This window comes from Schistocerca piceifrons, chromosome 4, assembly GCF_021461385.2.
Source record: "Schistocerca piceifrons isolate TAMUIC-IGC-003096 chromosome 4, iqSchPice1.1, whole genome shotgun sequence".
Taxonomy (NCBI): Eukaryota; Metazoa; Arthropoda; class Insecta; order Orthoptera; family Acrididae; genus Schistocerca; species Schistocerca piceifrons.
In genome coordinates this window covers 584560680-584585040 of record NC_060141.1, presented here as the reverse complement: position 1 = coordinate 584585040, position 24361 = coordinate 584560680, and the positions used below count along the sequence as shown (strand labels likewise).

General features: G+C 39.1%; 1 protein-coding gene across 1 annotated transcript in view; it reads left to right on the top strand.

The window, feature by feature from the left end:
* LOC124794795 (zinc transporter 5-like) overlaps positions 1-21472 on the top strand; it is a 265913-nt gene extending 244441 nt beyond the window's left edge. The window contains exons 11-14 of the mRNA XM_047258449.1: positions 6516-6610; positions 19675-19901; positions 20632-20760; positions 20843-21472. Coding sequence (XP_047114405.1) covers positions 6516-6610; positions 19675-19901; positions 20632-20760; positions 20843-21004 — 613 coding nt within the window. The 3' untranslated portion in view covers positions 21005-21472. The remainder of the gene's footprint in view (positions 1-6515; positions 6611-19674; positions 19902-20631; positions 20761-20842) is intronic.
* The last annotated feature ends 2889 nt before the right edge of the window (positions 21473-24361 follow it).

Below are 24361 nucleotides of genomic sequence, written 5' to 3'. Positions count from 1 at the left end.
GAAGCTTTGTTTATGTGGAGTAGCTGGTATGAGGAATAAATAAATTTGAGCATGGGCTTGTGGTTGTGCTAGACGTCTAGGGTGGATCACTATGGAAGAGTCAAATAATTATTAGATACATAAATTGAATAATCACTGCAATTTATCATGACAGTGGTGAAGACTGTAGGGAGGGTGATCAATTTGGGGTCTGTCTTGAGGTTTTGGAGAGCCATTCTGTTCAATGAAGAGTTGGTGTTATTAGGAGAAAAGTAGGGTTGGAGGTAAGGAAGTCCTGACATTGGGGTGGGAGGTTATTTGGGAATGGGGAAAGTCGCAGTTTAGTGAGGTATGAGATAGGAGAGGCAATGTTCCATGTTGGTTTTTGGCCAAAGGGGTTAGTAGCAAAAAGTGTGTTCATTTTAAAGTATCAAGAAGAGGAGTGTAGATCTTTGACAAGCCCAGAATTAGTGTATTTTGATGTGGGGTTAAAGATGAGGCCTTTGGAGAGGACTGAAACTCCTTTGGCATTGAGGTTTTTGAAAGATATGTTGACAGCTGAGTTTTGTTGCTTGATGGCAGTTCACTGGGGGAGGACAGGTATTGAATGACAGCAGTGCTCAGAAGGAGAGTAGGATGCCAGTAAATTGGAAAGGTTTCAGTTTGGGAGATGGGGTGTACTTAACTGGAGCTCTATAGTAACAGCATTTTGCAGAGGGAGCAAGGTGGTTCACAGATCCCTCTGCCATGGTGATGTGTTCCTCTAGCATTGTGTTTGTGAGGGATGGGGATTGATAGAATTCAAAGATTTGGAAGTCACTATGAAAGGAGGGGTAATATCCAGAGAAGGGAATTTTTATGGTTAGGCCATTGGGAAGGTGGAGAGGAGATTTCATGGTTTGGACAAAAAACAGTATGTGGGCGTCAGTTTAGCTAGGAATAGAGGTGATATTCTGAACTTACGTAGGTAGATGGAGTAGGGATCCATGTAGAATGGGAAGTCACTATAGGGAAAGGAATATAAATTATTACAGAAAGTGATACATATGATACTGAATATGAAACTGAGTGATGTGTGCTGAAAGGAAAAGAGATAAAAGAAGAATAAACATATAAAATAGAGGTGGAGGAGGGTGAGGAGTTACACCTCGTTAAAAAACCTTGGTTCATCTGGCCCAGGTGATAGTACCTTGTGGCGGTGAAGACCTCAATGGCAGTGAAGGCGATGATGAAGATCATCAGAATGGCAGAACTGGTGGAAGAGACAGGCTTTTGTACAAAAGCACAAGACTGTAGCGTCTGTTCCCACAGTGGGCAGCTACAAAAGGCATCTGTCCCACTGTTAGTGGTGGCCGCACTTATAATTCTAAGCTAAATGCTTGAATTTTTATCATGGAATAGTTCAACTACCTTTCCCCAAACTAAACTTTAACCTAAGACATCATGGTAAATTTCAAAAGGAAAACTACTCCAGGAAGTAACCAATCTTCCATCGCTATTCATGGCAGTGCAACTAGGCCTTTGAATTCTGTAGAGCGTAGAACATCATGTAAGGAAGAGTCAGAGCTTTCTAGTACTTCTTCAAAGATAAGACCCAAGAAAAAACACCTACTGGGAACTCTGAACATCAACACAATTATGAAAGTTGGAAAACTAAAACACCTAACGGACACTCTCCATCAACGCAACATACTGGTACTTATATTAGCACTAAATGAAACAAGGTACCTGGATGAAAATGCATTTGAGTCAGGTGGATACAGGATCTACAAATGAAAATCAGCCATTAAAAATTCCCATAATACGACTATATTAGGGACAGCATTTATGGTCAAACAGCAACTTACGGAATCAATAACTAATTTTAGAACTAATTTCAGAACAAATTTCTTATCTGATGTTCAAATCAGGCAATAAACATTACACCATTATAAATGCACATGAACTTATCAACCAACATAACAGAACAAATGTTGACAAAGTGGAAGATTTTTGGGAAATGCTAGAACACAAAACATCCAAATTACCAAAAGAGCATATCAAAATTTTAGTGGTCGACTTTAATGCGCAAGCTGGCAAAGAAACAAAATTTAAATCAATAGTTGGAGATTATCCAGCAAATGAAAGAACCAACAGAAATGGGGAAAGACTCATAGATTTTTGTAAACAATTTAACTTAAAGCTAATGTCGACATTTTTCAGGAATCTTGCAAGAAAGAAAAAAAAAGGGCGATCACCTAATCCAAATCAAGGCGAATATCAATTGGACCATGTGGCAATAACGACTTGAACTACAGGGAATTCTTGGATGTCAGAGTGAGGAAGGGCCTAAACATAGACTCATACCATAATCTAACTGAACTAAAGACCATGTTCCAACCAAACAAACTTAAATCAAAACCAAGGATATTTCCAACAGTAAACACTAAATTTCTCATGCAAAATCAGGACAGATTCTGTGATATACTAAACACAAGAAAAATGGATGATTGGGAAGAAATTAAAGAAACAATGCTAGAGTCAGTTAAGGAAATGGGACAGCCACGAAGAATACCAAGACATGAGCCTGTGCGATGAAGCAATAGACAATTGACTAAAGGCATGGAAAAAATGGAACAGTAATAAGATACGTGAATACTGGGAAGATTTTAAAAAAGAAAGGAAAAAGACAGCAAAAATCATCAGATCAATGAAAAGAAAATATGACAAAGACAGATTAGAAGAAATGGATTCAGACTTCAAAAGGAACAACACTAGAGACTTCTATAACACTTTCAAAGAAGTTTTAACAGGATTCCAGTCGCCAAGTTTACATTTTAAAGATAAAAATGGAAAAATGGTTTTAAGCGATAAAGAGAACTGCCAAATTTTAGCTGAATATTTTGAAAATGTATAAAATTGTGAAGAGCCTAATGACAGATTACAATTTCAAAAACCACAACATGAAAAATTCACCACCGGAACCACCTACAGCAGAAGAAATAGAAATGACTATCAAAGCATTGAAGAATAAAAAAGCACCAGGAGAGTATGGGATAGTAGCAGAAATGTGGAAACTAGGGGGCTTATCCACCTGGCAGAAAATCCACAAATATACAAAAGGAATCATAACCAGTGACAGGAAACAAGCACTGATCCATCTTCTCCATAGAAAAGGAGATAAAACAGACACCAACAACTACAGAGGTATATTCTTGTTACCAGTAACATACAAAATACTGTCTAAAGCACTTTTAAATAGAATAGAGGAACAAGCAGGACCTAATACAGGAGATTATCAAGCAGGATTTAGAAAAGGTAGATCATGTGCAGAACAGATTCTTAATTTAAAAACAATTTTGAGAGTGAGAGCTATACAAAGTAAAAATACAGTAGTTACTTTTGTAGACTTCAAGAAGGCATACGACTCTAGACAAACACTATTCCAGATACTTTATGAATCAGGGATAGGCGAATACACAAGAAGACTTGTTGAACAAATTCTTACAAATACAACATCAAGATTCTTAAGTTTCAAGGCAAAATTTCTGAACCTTCAAAATAAAAACAGGAATTCGACAAGGAGATGGACTGTCCCCAATTCTCTTCAACTTGGGCTTAGATAAAATACTAAGAAAAATTCTAGGTCCTGAGAAAAACAATGAAAAAAGTTGGATTAAAAGGATAAATGAAGATTTATACAAAAATACAGAAAAGATCACAGATACAATGAGGAAGCAGTGGCTAAAATGTTATGGGCATTTAAAAAGACTGGAAGAAACACAGATTTTAAAGAAAATTTGTAATTACGTTAGTAAGCTGAAAAAAGCTGTAGGATGGATAGAAGCAGTAAAGAAAGATGCCAACAAAATAGGTGTTACAGAAGGAATAATACACCACAGGAATCACTTCAGGCTACTGATAGAAAACGCAAACTATGAAGAAGATGAGCCAAAACCTCGACCCAAGAGAGTGTGGACAGATGTGGAGAGAGAAGTTGGAGAGAAAATGAAGAAGTACTGGGAAGAAAGGAAGAAAAACAAACACCATAAGTCATAAGTTTTATGCAGTCCATAGCTGGCCACATAAAAAAAAAGAGGTGGAAATAGAAAAATAAATACATGACATGGGTGGAGATGGATCTGTGGAACACAATTTGAGTGTTTGGAAAATGAAAATGCAAAAGTAATTTACACTGTTGTGTGTCATGGGAATATGTATTTGCTTATGAATGTTATTATGTTTGTGCGTGTGTGTGTGTGTGTGTGGGGGGGGGGGGGGGGGGGGGGAGATCCAGAATATAGGTGCCATGCTTTGACACTGACTGGTGAAAATTGCACTTGGCCATAGTACTGTGGGGCCACTCATGTAAGTGGACAGCTGGTTAGTACCCATGCTTGTTCAAATACTGTGCAGTAGTAGCCTTGGGTTTGGTGTACAATGTCACTGTTTTACTGCTTCTGTGGTGGTTCTGCCAGTGATGTCAAAGAATATTGTTATGAAAAGTGAAATCATGATAGTTGATATTTCTTTTTACAAAAGTAGTCTGGAGGTAAGTAAGTTTTTTGTGATACCGTTAAGTAATGACTAATTTGCTTCAGTAGTCTGTAGTGATGATGTACACCATCTCTCATTATACTGAATGTGAGTTTCACAATATCTTTCTTAATGATGCTGCTTTATTGTTTATTTCATTTTAATACCAAGCAGGAAACAAGGATGTGTATTTTAGATGCACCTTACAAATATTTAGTGAGTGGTACAGTGCAAAAAAACAGTCTTTAATCAAAAACAATTAGTGATTGATATAAACATCTCAACATTCACTTGCATTGATACTTGTTTCTCTCACACTGTGTAATTATTTTAATTTGCTTAAGTTATATGAGTGATAAAAATGTAAAAATATATATATATATTACTTGAAATAATTATTAGTTAAAGTGTTTGAAGACTTGGAGAATAATGCTTATGTGTTTTGTTTTTGGTGATTTTTATCTATGTCTCTGTAGAGAAATTAAAGGGGTCAGTGGAAGAAAGTGCTAAACCACAAGAGCACATTTTGAGTTGCTACATGTTATAGTTATGTCTGATTAAATTATGACAAGAGCCTGAATACAGTAAGATTGAACAAATGATACAGCAGACAGCTCTCTCTAGCTATACATATTCAAAAACTTGTTCCCAGCACGTAGTTCACTTGAAAACACAGCTTACATTGAGGTGACAAAAGGCGTGGGATAGTGATACACACATATACAAATGGCAGTAGTATCATGTACACAAGGTGTAAAAGGGCAGTGTGTTGGCAGAAATGTCTTTGGTACTCAGGTGATTCACGTGAAAAAGTATCCATCGTGATTATGGCTACACGACAGGAGTTAAAAGACTTTGAAAGCAGAACGGTATTTGGAGTTAGACACAAAGAACATTCCATTTCAGAAATCATTTGGGAATTCAGTAGTCTGAGATCCAAAGTGTCAAGAGTGCACCTAGAATACCGTATTTTGGCATTATCTGTCACCATGGACAATGCAGTGGCCAACGGCCTTAACTTAAGAACCGAGAGCAGAGGCGTTTGTGTGTAGTAGTCAGTGCTAACAGACAAGCAACACTGCATGAAATAACCACAGAAATCAATGTGGGACATGCGACAGACATATCCATGAGAACAGTGCAGGGAAATTTGGTGTTAATTAGCTATGGCAGCAGGCAACCAACATAAGTGCCTTTGCTGACAACATGGCATGACCTGCAGCACCTATCCTGAGCTTGTGACCATATCAGTTCAACCCTGGATGACTGGAAAACCATGACCTGGTCAGATGATTCATGACTTCAGTTGGTAAAAGCTGATGGCAGGGTTTCAGTGTTGTGCAGACTCCAGGATCCTATGGACCCACGTTGTCAACAAGGCACTGTGCAAGCTGGTGTGGCTCCACTGTGGTGTGAGCTGTGTTTACATGGAATGGTCTCAATACTCTGGTCCAGCTTAACTGATCATTGACTGGAAAAAACGGTTATGTTCAGCTATTTGGAGAACATTTGCAGCCATTCATGGACTTCATGTTCACAAACAAGGATGGAGTTGTTACTGGGCCACAGTTGTTCACAGTTAGTTTGAAGAACATTCTGGACAATTCGACTGAATGATTTAGCCACCCAGATTGCCTAATATGAATCCCACTGAACATTAATGGGTCATAATCAACAGGTCAGTTCGTGCATAAAGTCCTGCACAGGCAACACTTCCACAACTGTGGACAGCTGTAGAGGCAGCATGGCTCAGTATTTCTGCAGGAGACTTCCAACTTATTGATGTCACGCCATGTCAAGTTAGTACACTACACCTGGCAAAAGGAGATCCAACATCATATCGGGACATGTCCCATGACTTTTGTCACCTCAGTGTATAGTGTGATCAAACCAATCCTCACTAAAATCAGACTAGTCCTCACTAAACTGAGGGCTAATACTTTCTTCCGCCACTCTTTAATTTTAGTTTAGAGTTAAAGCTTTATTTTTATTTGTTACAACACATTTAAAACTTCTCACAGACATGGATCTTCACATTCTCATGATCATCAGCATGGTCACAAACATAGTCATGCAGCAGGTTTCCACAGTCATTCACATAATGCTAACATGGAAGGCAAGTAAATATTCAAGATTTTTTGATTGAATGTTTTATCTTTAAGATTATTTTAAGCCCCTCTGTCTAAACTGTGGTTTTTCAGTTCAGTGCTGATGATTGCTTCATACGAAATTTAGTTTCAATAACCTCTAAATTAGCAATTCACGTAATTTAGGAAATTCTTTTCTTTTTTATGTGAGATCTTACAGAGAGTGAAGACTGTAGTTTCATTTCTAAAAAGTCTTCACTCACAAAATGAAGTTCTTGTAGGAGTTAAATTGTAGATGGAGAGAAATACATGCTAGTAGACCCTCCCTGATGTTCCTGCTTAACTCATATGAATTGCAATTACTTGAGTAAATAAAATCTGCCTGGATATGTTTCTAGCTGTTCATAGATGCAACATGGCACCTACTATTTGAAACATAAAATTACACTGAATGTCATTCATCATGGGAAAGTATCAGCTTGTAGCTTATTAAGAAAGGCAAAGAAGATTTTTTTTTTATGAGTCCTCTACCAGAGTTACAGCAAATGGAATGTGGACATGATACTGTTTGTTATCTGATTTCATTAATAGAAAGATTAGAAGCACTATTTGTGCTAAGTCTTCTGCCAGTTGAGGTGCAATGAGAACACAGACCAGGAAAACTATGTAGAGCAGTTTTATTGGGAAGTACATAAACCAAAATACTCCTCCTTTGGAGAAAAGTTTATCAGTACAATAGTTAGAGAAAGTTCATGATTAGCACCGATTTTTCCCAAGTCCAAACTTGGGCTGAAGGCCATAATGATGAAACAGTCAATGTTAATATTCACCTGAAAGTAGAACAAAATAATGCTGTGAAGGTTGATGGCCAATAAAAAGTTCCTGGTTGTGTCCGATGCAGAGGCCAAGTCCTAGTGATGGTGAAGGCTGACACTGGCAGCTCCCTCAGTCCATGGCACCTGGTGTGGCATGGTGTCATATGTAGCAAAGGTCCTGATCAAGATTCTGATTGAAGAGCTGTGGATACACCTGGCATCTGGCCCAGAGCTCGACAGAAGATGCCTCAGAGCAGCTTTTCACTGTCCTATTTACCCAGGCTTCACACAGTTACTAGAGGAACTATATGCGATCATGTTGAAATGGAGGCAAACAGGTCTGTGGGGCTAGTGACCTCTGGTGGTCTGTTGGCTTGGGCAGCTTGCTGTCTCCTGATGTAACCTCTTCGAGGCTTGGCCACTGGTACACTATTGCTGTGAGAAGGGTTGCCAGTTTGTAGTGTGAAAGGCCCATACACAGTGATTTGATAATGTGTGATTTCAGTTTAAACCCCGCCCAATCAAAATATCTATTTTTCAGCGGGCTGTTGCCCCTTACATATTTGGAAAAGTTTGCTCCTCTTTGATTTAAAATAATTCAATTAGGGTAAATCTGTATAGTTACGTGGTGGGTGTGTGGCAGTGATTAAATACTCTGGAATTACACTAAATTAATTTGGCTTTGCATCCCCTCAATACCATATTCTCTTTACATTATACTATTTGTTGATGTGTTGCAAGTATAACACAAATGTAGCTGAGATATACTGAACAAGAGAACACACTGCACCACAGACAGGTGTATGATGAACAGTGATGGGGCAGGGATACTTCATTAAATTTATAGTCATCACGCCACAGGTCAGTGTGTATGCATCATGAAACATACTATGGTGCCAATTGTGAGGATGCACTACCCCAGTGGAGTGAGCCAATTCCAGCAGGACCACAGACTGGTTTGCTTAGCAGTTGAATCGTTCAGCATTGGTTTTCACAATAGGCTGCCACTGATGTGATCGACTAGCCTGATCGAGCACCAGACTTGAACCCCATTGAAAAATGTATGGGCCAAAATGAAGCATCACATGAAATTATACCAGCCACCACTGGCCCCATACACACCTGACGAACTGTGGGACATAAGAGTTGGACACAGCATGACTGCAGCACTGGTGGCGGCACCAGGTCAACACCCACAGGTGTCTCCCCTGTGGAGACAAACATGCTGCTAGAGGTGACATCTGCAAATATGACAGTGGGGCTGCTGCATGCTGAATCTGTAAACAAAAAGGGGAAGGAGGTGGCAGAATCTCCCGAGCAGATTGGCCGACACTGGTTTGATAATGTCACTGTCCTGAAACTCTGTGGCAACGTGGTCCCATAATGCAGAAGGGACAGGACAAGCATGAAAAAACTTGGGAGTATCTTTCAGTACCACATGGGCCTTGAACCCTTGGTTCCTGCCTAAACTACCATGGAACAGAGAACTGTACTTGTCACATTATGCATTAATATTGGCCAGAAACTCACATCAATTTGTAACAACTTACCGTGAATTGACAACCCCAAAAGGTCAAAGCTATCCATGCCAAAACTATTGATAGACTTGTGAGAGCACAACATATGAAATAACACTGTTTTGGTTGTACTACAGAATGTCATGGGTAAACTGCACACTCCAGGCACTGCCTAGGTTGTCCATTGTATGCTGACAAAGATTTATGATGCCCACACGAGTAAGAAGTAAATGTCTTCAGATTAGTGAAGCAGCTTAAATCACTTGGTAAAGGCAAGTCTTCTGGTCCAGATAGTATACCAGTTATGTTCCTTTCAAAGTAAGCAGATAGCACCATACTTAGTATATCTATATAACTGCTTGCTTGACAGAAGATCTTGGCCTGAAGACTGGAAAGTTGCACGAGCCAGACCAGCTCTCAAGAAAGGCTATATAAATAATCTGATGAATTACATAACTGTATCACTTACATCAAGTTGCAATAGGATTTTGCAACACATACGGTGCCCAGACATTTTGAAACATCTTGAGATAATGGTCTGTTGCACATAGTCAGCACAGATTCAAAAAGTATCTTTCTCATGAAATGCAATAGCTCTTTATTTGCTATCAACAGGGAATCTCAAATTGAGTCCATATTTCTTGATTTCTAGAAGGCTTTTAATACCATTCCTCACAAGAGACCTCTAATAAAATTGCGTGTGTATAGAGCATCATTTCAGTTGTGCAGCTGGATTCATGATTTCCTCTGAGAAAAGTCACAGTATGTATTCATTGAGAAAAACAGAAGTGATATGTGGTGTTTCCCAAGGAAATGTTACCAGTCCTCTGCTGTCTCTAACCTGTATAAATGATTTAGGAGACAATCTGAGCAGCCCTCTTAGATTGTCTGCAGGTGACACTGTCATTTACTATCTAGTAAAATCATCAGAAGATCAAAACCAATTGCAAAATGGCTTAGACATGATACCTGTGTGGTGCAAAAAGTGGCAATTGACTCTGAATAAGGTAAATGCTTTAAATTTCAATTACAGAAACTCAAAGGCTATCAATTCAACTAAATACCTAGGAATCCTTTAAATTTTGATTACACAATAAATCACACAAACTTAAAGGCTAGCAGTTCAACTGAAAAATTAGAAATTACAATTACAAACAACTTATTTTGGAACTATCACATAGATAATATTATGAGGGAGGCAAACCAAAGATGGCATTTTATTGATAGAACACTTACTGTAAAAGATGGAACAGTTCCACTAAAAAGACTGCTTACACTATGCTTGTCTGTTCTCTGCTAGAGTATTGCTGTCCAATTTGGGATTCTTACCAGATAGAATTGACAGAGCACATCAAAAAAATCCAAAGAAGGGTGGCTTGTTTTGTGCTATCATGTAATAAGGGAGAGTATCACACATTTAATAAGTGAGTTTGGGTGGCAATCATTAAAACAAAGGCATTTTTTGTTGCAACAAGATCTTTTCATGAAATTTCAATCACCAACTTTCTCCTCTGAATGCGAAAACACTTTTACGGCTGCCAGTGTATATAGGGAAAAATAATCATTGTAATAAAATAAGGGAAATCAGAGTTTGTACATGAAGATTTCAGTGTACATTTTTCCCACTTGTTGTTAGAGAGTGGAACGGTAGAGAAACAGTCTGTAGGTGGTTCGAGGAACCCTCTGTTAGGCATTTAAGTGTGAATTGCACAGTAATGATGTAGATGTGGATGTAGATGTAGAACACAGGATTAAGGCCAACATCTGTAGATTATACCAGACTATTAGCTTGATCCGCCAAACCCACTGTTTAGCTTAGAAAGCAATCTCTCAAGTAGTGAAATGATTAACATCATATAACAATAGACAAAATGGCATTAATATGCATACTTACATGCTAAATATCAGTGGAGAACTATGCAAACTCTCGTATCACAATGGCAAAATCTGGAAGTCTATTAAGGGACTCTGCAGAAGATAATGGTTAGGGATGATTAATTCAGTTATCACTGCACACCGCTTATGAAAATGTGGGAACCATGCACCAGTCACTGATCTGCTATCATCTGCAATGATGTTATCTTCCACTGGTGGTATATGCTAACACATGCCATGTTACATTTATCCTGTATAAATGCATCTGCAAGTAGGGTACAAAATTTCAGGATCGGAAGGACTGTGAGATTTCACATGCAAAAATCAGGAGACGTACAACAGATTCTTCATTTTATGGGATACTGGATGTACATTTTTTGCATCTTGTGATACAATTTGGAACCAGACTCCGTTTGGTGTTCTTGTGGTCTTCAGTACGAAGACTGGTTTGATGCAGCTCTCCATGCTAGTCTATCCTGTGCAAGCCTCTTCACTTCCGAGTAACTACTGCAACCTACATCCTTCTGAATCTGCTTAGTGTATTCATCTCTTGGTCTCCCTCTACGATTTTTACCTCCCAACCCCTACGCTTCCCTCCAGTATTAAATTGGTGATCCCTTGATGTCTCAGAAAGAGTCCTACTAATGGATCCCTTCTTCTAGTCAGGTTGTGCCAAAAATTTCTTTTCTCCCTAGTTCTATTCAGTACTTCCTCGTTAGTTACATTATCTACCCATCTAATCTTTAGCACTCTTCTGTAGCACGACATTTAGAAAGCTTCTATTCTCTTCTTGTCTAAACTGTTTATCATCCATGTTTCACTTCCATACATGGCTACACTCCATAAAAATACTTTCAAAAAAGACTTCCTTACACTTAATTCTATATTCAGTGTTAACAGATTTCTCTTCTTTAGAAATGCTTTTCTTGCCATTGCCAGTCTACCTTTTATATCCACTCTACTTTGACCATCATCAGGTATTTTGCTGCTCAAATAGCAAATCTCATCTACTACTTTAAGTGTTTCGTTTCCTAATCTAATTCCCTCAGCGTCACCTGATTTAGTTCAACTACAGTCCATTATCCTTGTTGTGCTTTTGCTGATGTTCATTTTGTATCCTCATTTCAAGACACTGTCGATTCCATTCAACTGCTCTTCCAAGTCCTTTGCTGTCTCTGACAGAATTACAATGTCATCAGCAAACCTCAGAGTTTTTGTTTCTTCTCCCCGGACTTAAATTCCTATCCCATTTTTTTCTTTTGTTTCCTTTACTGCTTGCTCAGTATATAGATTGAATAACATTGGGGACACGCTACAACTTTGTCTCGATCTCCTTTCAACCACTGCTTCCCTTTCATGCCCCTCAACTCTTATAGCTGCCATCTGGTTTCTGTACAAATTGTAAATAGCCTTTCGCTCCCTGTATTTCACCCCTGTTACTTTCAGAATTTGAAAGAGAGTATTCCAGTCAACATTGTCAAAAGCTGTCTCTAAGTCTACAAATGCTAGAAACATAGGTTTACCTTTCCTCATCCTATCTTCTGTGAAAAGCTGTAGGCTCAGTATTGCCTCACATGTTCCTACATTTCTCTGGAATCCAAACTGATTTTCCCCAAAGTCAGCTTCTACCAGTTTTTTCATTCTTCTATAAAGAATTTGTGTTAGTATTTTGCAGTCGTGACTTATTAAACTGATAGTTCAGTAATTTTCACACCAGTCAGTACCTGCTTTCTTTGGAATTGGAATTATTATATTCTTCTTGAAGTCTGAGGGTATTGCATTTGTCTCATACATCTTGCTCACCAGAAGGAAGAATTTGTCATGGCTAGCTCTCCCAAGGCTATCAGTAGTCCTAATGGAATGTTGTCTACTCAAGGGGCCTTGTTCGACGTAGGACTTCCAGTGCTCTGTCAAATTTTTCATGCAGCATCATATCTCCCATCTCATCTTCATGTATGTGCTCTTCAGTTTCGATAATAGGGCCCTATACCATTTGGTATAGAATGTAAAGCAAAAAAGATTGTATTAAATATTTTTAGTAAAATTTGGTTTGATGGAATTAGCTTGACATGGGGCAGAAGCTAAATAAGATTTCTCCTCCTGAATCCTCTCAAGAATTCTGCATATCTGACTATCTATCATACTAGTGTAAGTTCAAAATCCAAACTTACAAATGAGTATTAACAATGATTAATGACATCAGCACGCACACAAAAAAGTTAAATATCCAGCTTCTACAAATTGCCTTTCAGAGAGGAAGGAGAGAGAAAGAAAACAGATAAAGATGGATATGTAGGAAATATTGCACAAAGTCTTCATCTGAAGTTTTTAATACAAAAAAACAAATTTAAAATTTATTGAAGCAAACAAATTTGTTAACAGAACAGACAATATTTAATGTTGTAATCTTTACTGTTGAATGAGTACAGTACTAATTTCTGATATTAAACAGTTGTTTGTTTTTTCTGGTAGCAACAAGATAAACAATGACTGTAAAGCGAGATATGCCACCAGTTCACTGAAATTAAATGCAGTATTATCTGCAAATGAACTGTAGTGATGAAATAAAGCTAAATTTGCATTAAAATTAAAACCAAATGAAACTGTGGAGATGCATTTGTTAATTCCAGAATTCCCAAAATATCTACAGCAGTTACAAATAATCTTTCACACTGTTTGGTATTGATTATTTTTAAACCTTCCAATTGTAAACTATGATGATCCTTTTTTCCACCCATCAGTTTTCTGAACTGTTTGATGCAGTCAGTCCAAATTTCCTCTCCTGTACTAATCTCTTAATTTCAGACTAGCACTTAGACTCATGTCATATACCATATAAAATAATGTTTTGTAATTATAGTATTTCAACTCACAAATCACAGTCTAAAAGGATATTAATGAAATTTCAGTCTCAATAAAATTTTTCAGGATATCTAACAGCATTGTCAATATCTAAAATTCTCCAACATTTCAGTTACCATTGCAAATGGCCTTCCTCAGGATGTTTTGCTTATTGAGTAAGTAAGTAAATCTTTCAGAGTATGTGACTGCATTGCCAATACGTAAAATTCTCTGATGTTACAGCCATTTGCAACAGTGACCAAAACTTCGGAGAATTTTATATTTTGACAATGAGTCACATACTCTTAAAAAAATTACTGACAGTGACAATGGCTGTGAAAGGCTATACATACAGTGAAATTTCAGCTGTCACCAGTGAATGATTCATCAACAACTGCAAAGTGTATGGCTGTAAAATCACTGCTTTACTTTCAAATGGTATTCAGTCAGAGCTGACATGTGAACATTACCAGTGTAGGAGAGTTGGTCATAACATTTCAATATGAAAATATTGTTACAGTTAAAAAAAAAAAACCTGAAATACACAGTATTCATGTATTTCAGTTTTAATAGGTCCATATTCCTTCAGGCAGCAATGGGATATTCCATAAATGTTATTGTTATGGTATTGGGACAGACACAAGACTACATTATCGTTTGGGTCTCTGCTCATCAGTGTTGATGCCTCGTCTCTCTATACTAACATCTGTCATGTCCATGGCCTTGCTGATGTCGAAAACTACCTCTCCTAATGCCGTACAGACTCTATATCTACCACATCATTCCTCATACACTTAACAAACTACATCCCTAAGCATTACTACTTCTCCTTTTAAGGAAAGATTAAAATAAAAAATTCACACCACAGCCCTAGGTACCTAAATGACAGTCTATGCAAACCTATTTATAGGCTATCTGGAGTATATCTTCCTAGACACTGAAAATTCCAAACCGCTTGATAGGTTCAGGTTCATTGTGATATCTTCATGATATGTACCAAGGGCTAAGACACTCTATTCTCATTTCTCCACAGCCTCAGCAACTTCTCTCCCATATACTTCACCTTGTCATCCACAGCCACAGCCCAGCCCTCTGCCTTTCCAGTGACTCCATACAAACTTCTGCCAGTGTCAAGTCCACTAACCATCAATGGCACTTGCATTACTATAGCTTCCATTTCCTGCACACTAAAACCTCTTTCCCAAACAGTTGGCCACACATGGATGCTGCATCTGAGAAGTCACTTGCCCACAATGATAAAGCTCTTACTATGCCTTTCACATACAGTTAATACCTCCCAGATCTAACGTGCAGACAGATTTCCCCTACATCACTGTATGATCCCAATGAACCAACTGCAAAGGAGCACTGCCTCCCCTCAACATCCAGTACCACCCAGATAGGAATAATGTGATGGTATCCTTCACTGGAATTCAATTGTTTATCAGTGTGCTCAGAAAAGTGGAACATTGTATTCACAATCCTTTCCACCCCTCTGAAATTGATATTCCACCATCTACTCAGTTTATGAAATGCCCTTTCCATCCTTACACCAAATCTACTACCGAGTCCTTGAAACATAGGTCATATCCCTGTGGAAGATCCATGTGCAAGAGCTGTTACGGACAGGGTCATACAAGGAAGCTTTAACTTTAGGTGGACAACTATCTGTCGTCTGAATGAGTGGCTACTGCCAGCCTGTGGCCAAGAGGCAAAACATACTGCTGAGCATGACATGTTCAACTTCAAAGGCTGCTTCACAATATGCACTGTCTGGTTCCTGCTCCCACAAAGCCAGCCTATTTGAGCTATGTGGATTGGAATAGATCTGACAACACATCCTCCAATCCCATAATCCCTCCTCAGTCTCTGCTAGTTCCTGCCTCACACCCATCCCCAATCCTGACCAGTGACCTGAACTTCACAAATCCTGCACCCACACCCTCCTCTCTATAGTCTCCATATTCCTCTATTCTGTTTTCACACCCAATCGACTTCTTCACATCACTGTGTGCCACATACAACTCCCTTTGCTTGGAGCCAGAAAAAGCTCATCTGTGCCTTATTCCTATCCTGTGTGCCTGCTGCCACATCCTTCCAGTGATAGTCACCTTTCCCCAACCCAGCCAACATCAAGTGCTGGCACAGTGTAGTCAGCCAGGACGTTGTAGTTGTCCAGGATTATGTACACTGAAGTGGCAAAGAAACTGGTACAGGTATGCATATTCAAATACAGAGATATGTAAACAGGCAGAACATGGCTCTGCGGTCGGCAATGCCTACATAAGACAACAAGTGTCTGGCACAGTTTTTAGATCTGTTACTGCTGCTACAATGGCAGGTTATCAAGATTTAAGTGTGTTTGAATGTGATGTTATAGTCAGTGGACAAGCAATGGGACACTGCATCTCCGAGGTAGCGATGAAGTGGGGATTTTCCTGTATGACCATTTCACAAGTGTGCCATGAATATCAGGAATGCAATAAAACATCAAATCTCCAACATTGCTATGGCCAGAAAAAGGTCCTGCAAGAAAAGGATCAATGACGACTGAAGAGAATCATTCAATGTGACAAAAGTGCAACCCTTCCACAGATTGCTGCAGATTTCAATGCTGGGTTGTCAACAAGTGTCAGCATGCGAACCATACAACAAAACACTGTCAATATGGACTTTAGCAGCCAAAGGCCCACTCGTGTGCATGACACAAAGCTTTATGCCTTGCCTGGGCCTGTTAACATTGACATTGGACTGTTGATGACTGGAGACATGTTGCTTGGTTTCATTTCAAATTGTATCGAGTTGATGGATGTGTACAGGTATGGAGACAACCTCATGAATCCATGGACTCTGCATGTCAGCAAGGAACTTTTCAAGCTGGTGAAGGCTCTGTAATGGTGTGGGGCATGTGTAGTTGGAGTGATATGGGACCAATGATACGTCCAGATACAGCTCTGACAAGTGACATGTAAGTAAGCATCCTGTCTGGCCACCTGCATCGATTCATGCCCTTTGGACAATTCCAACAGGACAATGCGACACCCCACATGTCCAGAATTGCTACAGTGTGGCTCCAGGACACTCTTCTGAATTTAAACAGTTCCACTGGCCACCAAACTCCCCAGACATGAACATTATTGAGCATATCTGTGATGTCTTGCAACGTGCTATTCAGAAGAGATCTTCATGCCCTCGTACTCTTACAGATTTAGGGGGCAGCCCTACAGGATTCATGGTGTCAATAAACTCCAGCACTACTACAGAAATTAGTCGAGTCCATGCAATGTCACATTGTGGCAGTTCTGTGTGCTCGCAGAGGCCCTAAACAGTATCAGGCAGGTGCGCCAGTTTCTTTGGCTCTTCAGTGTATATTCTATTAGCTGTGAGGAAGGATTTGTCCAAAAACCAGCAGTGTCCTGGTTTCTCGATATTATCCTAGCCTCTGTGCCTAGAGAATCCCCCCTTGCCACACCCATCCACCTACCCCCCCCCCCCCCCCCCCCCCACACACACACACACACACAATGAGTAGCATGCCACAATAGTTAAGGCAGTGAAATCACATTTCAGAGGAACGAGAGTCTGATCATCATAATTACGTTTTCTGTGGGTTCTGTAAATTGATTTAGGTAAATTTTGGGATGGTGCCTGTGCAAGGGACAGCATTGATTATTTCCCCTGCCCCGTCCAGCCCAAGCTCATCATTGGTGGAGAATTAAACCCAAGTATTCCTTCCTGGATGTAAGAGAGACAGAGACATGTCTGAAAGAATAGATATCATTTTTGATTCAGTGGCCATATGTATAAATGACAGAACAGTCACTCAGATGTCAGCCACAATTGGGCATTAAAATAATCCATTGGCAATAAGGGAAAATTTGTGCTGAGTGTCCACTGTACTTGAGTGTTTGTCTTAACTGCTTTGGCTACCCCAATACCCTTTCCGTCAAGCCTAAATTCTCAACTTCTTGCACATACGTGTGTAGTGTGTGTAGGATAATGGGCAGGGATACTTCATATTCAGTGTATGACAAGTTGAGAATTTAGGTTGAACAGAAAGTGCGGTCAGACAGCCAAAGTGATTACGATGACCACTCGCATAAAGTGGGAATCTGGGTTCGAGTCTCATTCACCACAAATATCCACTTGGCAACATTGGTTTTGTTTCAGTGCCCAATTGCACCTGAGGTCTTAGTTTCTCTTATGTCACATATATATAATGTCCACTGAATCAAAAATGGTGTCTGTTCTTTCAGGCATGTCCAAAAGAACAGACACCACACATACAGATTCCTTCCTTGTTGCTCATCCCCTCCTCCCTTCTTTCCCTCCACACAATGCCAATATGATAATACCTCATCTAGGCTGGTTAACATGTACTCATTTTTCTCCTGGTGAAAATAATCCACAGTATAAAAATGTAGGGAACCACATATTTTGCAGAGCTGTGAGGTGTTTAGTGTGTTGAGTTGCTGAACAATTGTTACATGAATAGCACATATACTTTAAAAAAATTCATATGACTCTCAAATTTCTTCATTATACAAATAAGGATATGTCTTTAGCTGCCATGTAAACTGCTCAAAAAAAGCTTTGCACCATTTGCAAATCTGTGAACTTAAGTGGGCTTAGGGTCACAGCAAGCCAGGAATAAAAACAAAACAATAATCAAAATAAAGGCAGGTTGTTCGAAAGTGTGTATCTGTGAAAACCAGAATCCACTTATGGTTAACACACAGTGTCACGTTTCTCCAGCCCATGCTGTCGACAAGGTGGTTGATAAATTGCTGCTCAAGCCTGTCACACTCTTTGGGCATAGTGTGCCAGTGCATTATTTTCTTGGAACACAGACCAATCAATGAAAGGTTGACTGATTTTGGACAGTAGGTTGGAGGATACTCTCTCTATACCGCATAACCCTTGAGTTACACTCAATAGTGATGAGAAGCAGTGACATCTGTACATTGATTTGTCCTAAAACATGATCTACCTCCATACAATTTTGCAATGATCATCAGGTGTCAGACAAATCACATACTTATCATAAAACTTTGAACATAGCTGCTAAGGTTCAGTGACTGTGTCGGAATTATATGAGGGCTATCCACAATGTACACTACATTTTGGAATTAAAAATAAATAAAGTATTGTAATTTTTTTTATTATATACAGATGAAGGCCACACTTCAATATTACTTTTCTACATAGTTTCCATTTAAATTAAGGCACTTATCGTAGCGATAGCCAAGCTTGGAAATTCCTTCGTCGTAAAATTCAGCCGCCTGCGCCTTCAACCACGTGGTTACCTCTTCTTGAAGCTGTGCGTCGTCATCAAAACGCTACATAGCCAACCACTTCTTCATTGCTGTGAATAAGTGGAAGCCGCTCGGTGCCAGGTTGGGACTGTACGGCGGATGAGGAAACAACTCCCACTTAAAAGATTCGAGAACTTCACGAGTGGCATTTGCCGTGTGGGCCCGGGCGTTGTTGTGAATCAGCAAGATCTTTGAGCCCAACTTTCCCCTGCGCTTGTTTTGTATTGCTCTTCTGAGGTTTTGCAGAGTTTGGCAATACCTTTGAGAGTTTATTGTAGTGCCTCTTTCCAGGAAATCCACAAAAATCGTATTTCTACCGAGTTACTGATTAACCACGTGGTTGAAGGTGCAGGCGGCCGAATTTTACGACTAATGAATTTCAAGCTCATCCATCGCTACAATAAGTGCCTTAATTTAAATGGCAACTATGTAGAAAAGTAGTATTTAAGTGTGGCTTTCATCTGTATATAATAAAAAATTTTCAATACTTTATTTATTTTTAATTCCAAAACGTAATGTACTTTGTGGATAGCCCTCGTATTAGAACAAATAAGCCCTCGGTCACAAATATTAAGTCAAAATTGACCAGGTTTTGATGTTACTATGAGTGTCGTCTTCAGAATGTTGGTGCAAACCTCTTTCTGTAGCAGTTTATTTGTATGCTTTGTTGCTAGGTACCATATCTAATGTGTCCACAAGTTTATAGTTATTTGCTGATTTTTGTTTTCAGGAGTTTTCCTCCACATAATGGCTGATACACTTGGTAGTGTTGGAGTGATTGTTTCTTCTCTGCTAATACAGCAGTTTGGTTGGTACATAGCAGATCCAATCTGTTCCATGTTTATTGCAGTGCTAATTTTTCTTAGTATAATTCCGCTTCTCAAGCACTCAGCGTATGTGTTATTGCTGCGCAGCCCTGTCAAAGAGGGTGACAAACTGCTGGCAGCTCTGCAGCAGGTATGGTATAAGCTATAAAGCATTATAAATATTTATAATATTTAGATAATTTAATTTGAATTTTATCTAATTATTGTTATTGTGAATAGAATGCACCGAATCTCACACTTTCATGGTGTATTTGGATGCGAAGTTGACATGAAAATTAAATTGTTAATAACTTCAGATTTAATATTCATCTTGTTACTGTATTTTGTAGTGTCATATGTGTTTCTTGTCTTACATGTTTTCCTTGTTTGTGGGGGAAAGAGGTTCTTTTACCAAACATTTAGGATTTTGTCAGGGTTTTACTGTACTGTCAATGTGAATATTTTGATGCTCAACATGCATAGTCCCTCCTCTTGTGGCTAAACACATTGCTCTTTTAAATCTATATCTGTACTCTGTAGCCACCATACAGTCCATGGCAGGGATGTATATTGTACCAGTATCATTTCTTCCCTTACTTTTCCATTTGATAATAGTAAACAGAAAGAAAGACTTTATGAGGAAATTTAGAAAACAGGAAATCAGTAAGCACTGGACAACTAACATGTTCACAGAGACAACCTATAGTTTTTTCCACTGAACATAGCTGATTCTTGTTGACAATATTATGCAGAGTTCTGTGCATACAGAAAAATATTATTCATTATGTTGGTAGCTATTAAATTAATATAGAGACATTGATCATGTTTATAGTCAAAGGCATACTGTAAATGTTTATGTCCATAAAATATACTTTGTGTAGGTTACTGCCATTGATGGTGTACAGACTATAAGGAAACAACACTTCTGGCAACATTCCTCAGACACCAACGTTGGAACATTGCACATTCAAGCTGCTCCAGATGCCAGTGAGCAGAACATCATACAGGAGGCAAGTACAGTACAGTAAGGGACTATATTTACTGTATGTGGTGTTTACAATGTTACAGACAAACTGATTGAAATTTTCACAGGCTTGTTCCATATTGAAAGAAACTGGAATCCATCACTTTTGTGTCCAAGTTGAGAAAGAAGAATTCTTTGCCCATATGGCTGGGCTGAGCTGGCAAATAAAAGATCCAGTCCCTGCTTTTGGAGGAAATAAAGATGTCCTATTCCTGGTCAAGGCTGTGTGATAGAAGAGACTGACACATATCGGTATAGTGCCATTATAGTTTACCCATGGCACTAGATGATGTTGACATTAACTCTGAGAAAAGTGCGGTTATTCTTGAAATCATTTCACCAACTTACTTCTGCAAAAAGGACTGCAGTGTATTAGTGATGTAATCCATTATGTTAAAATTCCATTACAATCAAATTTTAGGCATTTTGTTTATATTGAAAATGCCAAATACATAAGCTGTATTGTCCAATAGATTTATCAGATCAGGGTAAAAAGTAAATCTTTATGAATCTGTATTCAAACATGTCCTGTTTTGATAAATTTGTAATTTAGATTTTTTACTAGTTGTAATATTTATTTGCAACATTGTGAAGCTTCATGATTACTACAAGAAGTAAGGAATTAATGTTACATGTCAGAAATTTTTCTGTACCTGAGTTTTAAGTACTTACACCTAAGTATGTTTTGTTTATGTGACTGCAACGAACTACCTATGCAACTGGAATAATAACTTGAATCAAAAATGGAGTTACTAATATTTGATCTCCTTTCCTCTCCCTGGAAATTGCTGACTCTGCTTTACAATATGAAAGTAATGTCTTACATTTGATTTCTATAGATATATGTCTTGGAGTGTACTAAAAAAATCGGGGAGTGGAGTTGGTTGTACATATACCAGCAGCAGAATAATACATCACTTTTATTCAGTATCGTACAAATGTGAAACATATAAACACATATAGAAAGACAAGTATTATGCCATTTCAAACAAGCAACAGCAGTCTGCTAGTCTAGAAATAGTAGCTAATAGTCTTAAATTAAATGAAAATTTATATGTAATATTCCATAGCATTCAGTTGGATAAAAGGTTAAAATCAAATCAGCATAAAGAAAAACTAATGTAGGAGCACAGCTTAGCATGTTTTACACTTGAAAATACCTCTCATTATTCTGACTTGGAGATTTAGGGGTTTGTGTATTTTGCATACTTCAGTTTCCAGCTGACTTGTAGGATTATCTTCTGAAGCACTGCAGATAAATTAATAAATAAATATACACATATAAAAAAATATTTTGCATCACCTTGGTTCCAAGAGTTCCGGAACCTGTACAGAAAATTGGAATAGAGATCAACATAAACATCATTTCCACCCTTTTTATTGCTCATGAAAACCACACATTGCATGTTGTACCACCATATAGTGAGATCTTCGAAGTTGGTGGTCCAGACTGCTGTACACTCCGGTGCTTCTGATACCCAGTAGCACATCCTCTTGCATTGATGCATGCCTATATTCATCGTGGCCTACTACCCACAAGTTCATCAAGGCACTGTTGGCCAGATTGTCCCACTCCTCAATGGCGATTCGGCGTAGATCCCTCAAAGTGGCAGATCCCTCAAAGTTGTTGGTGAGTCATGAGTCATGTTGTCCATAAACAGCTCTTTTCAATCTATCCCAAGTATGTTCGATAGGGTTCATGTCTAGTTGAAGGCATATGCGACACTCATCGGTGAAGGGAATGTGATGCCAATCCTGAGTGATCCATACGGCATGTTGCTGGGCCCATCTGAACCGCACTGCATGGGGTCGAGGTTGCAAAGATGGACCTCCCCATGGACATCGGGAGTGAAGTTGCGCATCATGCAGCCTATTGCGCACAGTTTGAGTCATAACACGACGCCCTGTGGCTGCACGAAAAGCATTATTCAACATGGTGGCGTTGCTGTCAGGGTTTCTCCATGCCATAATCCATAGGTAGCAGTCATCCACTGCAGCAGTAGCCCTTGGGTGGCCTGAGTGAGGCATGTCATCAAGAGTTCCTGTCTCTCTGTATCTCCTCCATGTCCAAACAACATTGCTTTGGTTCACTCCAAAACGCCTGTACACTTCCTTTGTTGAGAGCCCTTCCTGGTCAAAGTAAATATTCGGACGCAATCAAACTGCGGTATTGACTGTCTAGGCATGTTTGAACTACAGACAACACGAGCCATGTACGTCCTTCATAGTAGAATGACTGGAACTGATCGGCTGTCAGACCCCCTCCTTCTAGTAGGCACTGCTCATGCGTGGTACTTTACATCTTTGGACAGGTTTAGTGACATCTCTGAACAGTCAGTGGGACTACACTATCCACAGTCAGCATCTACCTTGAGGAGTTCAGGGAACCGGGGTGATGCAAAACTTCTTTTGATGTGTGTATACCCAGTGAAAGCAAGCAATGAGAATATTGCGTAAATTAGAAAACTGCATGTTTTCCTGATGCCTTCTCAACGATCTTAGATTTCTTACACTCATTTTCCAATATATTTACTACATAATTGCATTGTTATTAGTAGAACAGTGTCCATATTTCAGTTGCAATGCAGACCATAGCCAAAACATATTTCCTAAGTGACAATGTCTGTTACTCTCGCTGTCATTAGATTAAAATATTATTTTAATCTGGCTTCCCCATTACTGTGCAGCTGTAGCTGTGACATCATTTTCGGGTGTATCTGAAACTTTTATCACATGGAGTATACTTAAAATAGAAACATGAAAGAACTATTAGTTGTGTATAGAAAAGAATAAAAATAAAAAGAGGAATTACCCCATATTACCTATCAAATGATAATAGTCAGAATGTTTGTCTAGTCATACACTGTTAAATGTTGTATGTTGGTATAGTTACGCATGCAAGAAATTAGACACAAGTGGAATTAAAATGTAGTAGGAATGTAATAACAAAGAACATTATATTACAATACATTTTACCACATTACTGGATAGTGGAGAAGGAATGTGTTGTAACTCGCTGATCTTTCAAAGTGCCACCGCACAGTTACTTGCGTCCTGTACATGCGGCGCTGTCTGCCAGCCATGCAGCAGTAGCGCCACCTAAGCGGCCAGCCAGCCAGCAGCCGCTAGACTCGGACTCAGTTCTGATTTAACTGTTAAAGTGTACACAAGTCTTACTTTGTTTACTTGATCTGTGACTTACATGTATTGTGTCGTCCTTGAAATATAATTGTTCAACTTGACGTTATAACAATTGGTGACGAGGTAGTGAATTTTTCTTTTCCATCGTTGACCCACAGGTTTCCATAGCTACTTTAGAGCAACTATTGCAAGGTCTCATTGAACAGCAAGGCTCCAATGCGGGGCATCTCTCGTCATCGTCTGTCCCTCTTTTTCCTCCTTACGATGAGACGGCGGAGGACTGTTCTGATTACGAAAAATGTCTTCGATAGCACTTCTTGGCATTTCTGTTATATCCTAGCCAATAATGCCACCCGAGCCCGCTGCCAAAAGGTTGGCAGCATCAAAGTCCGGACGCCGTCCGCATAAGCAGCGCCAGCGAGACAGCAAATCGCCGCAAGTCTGCG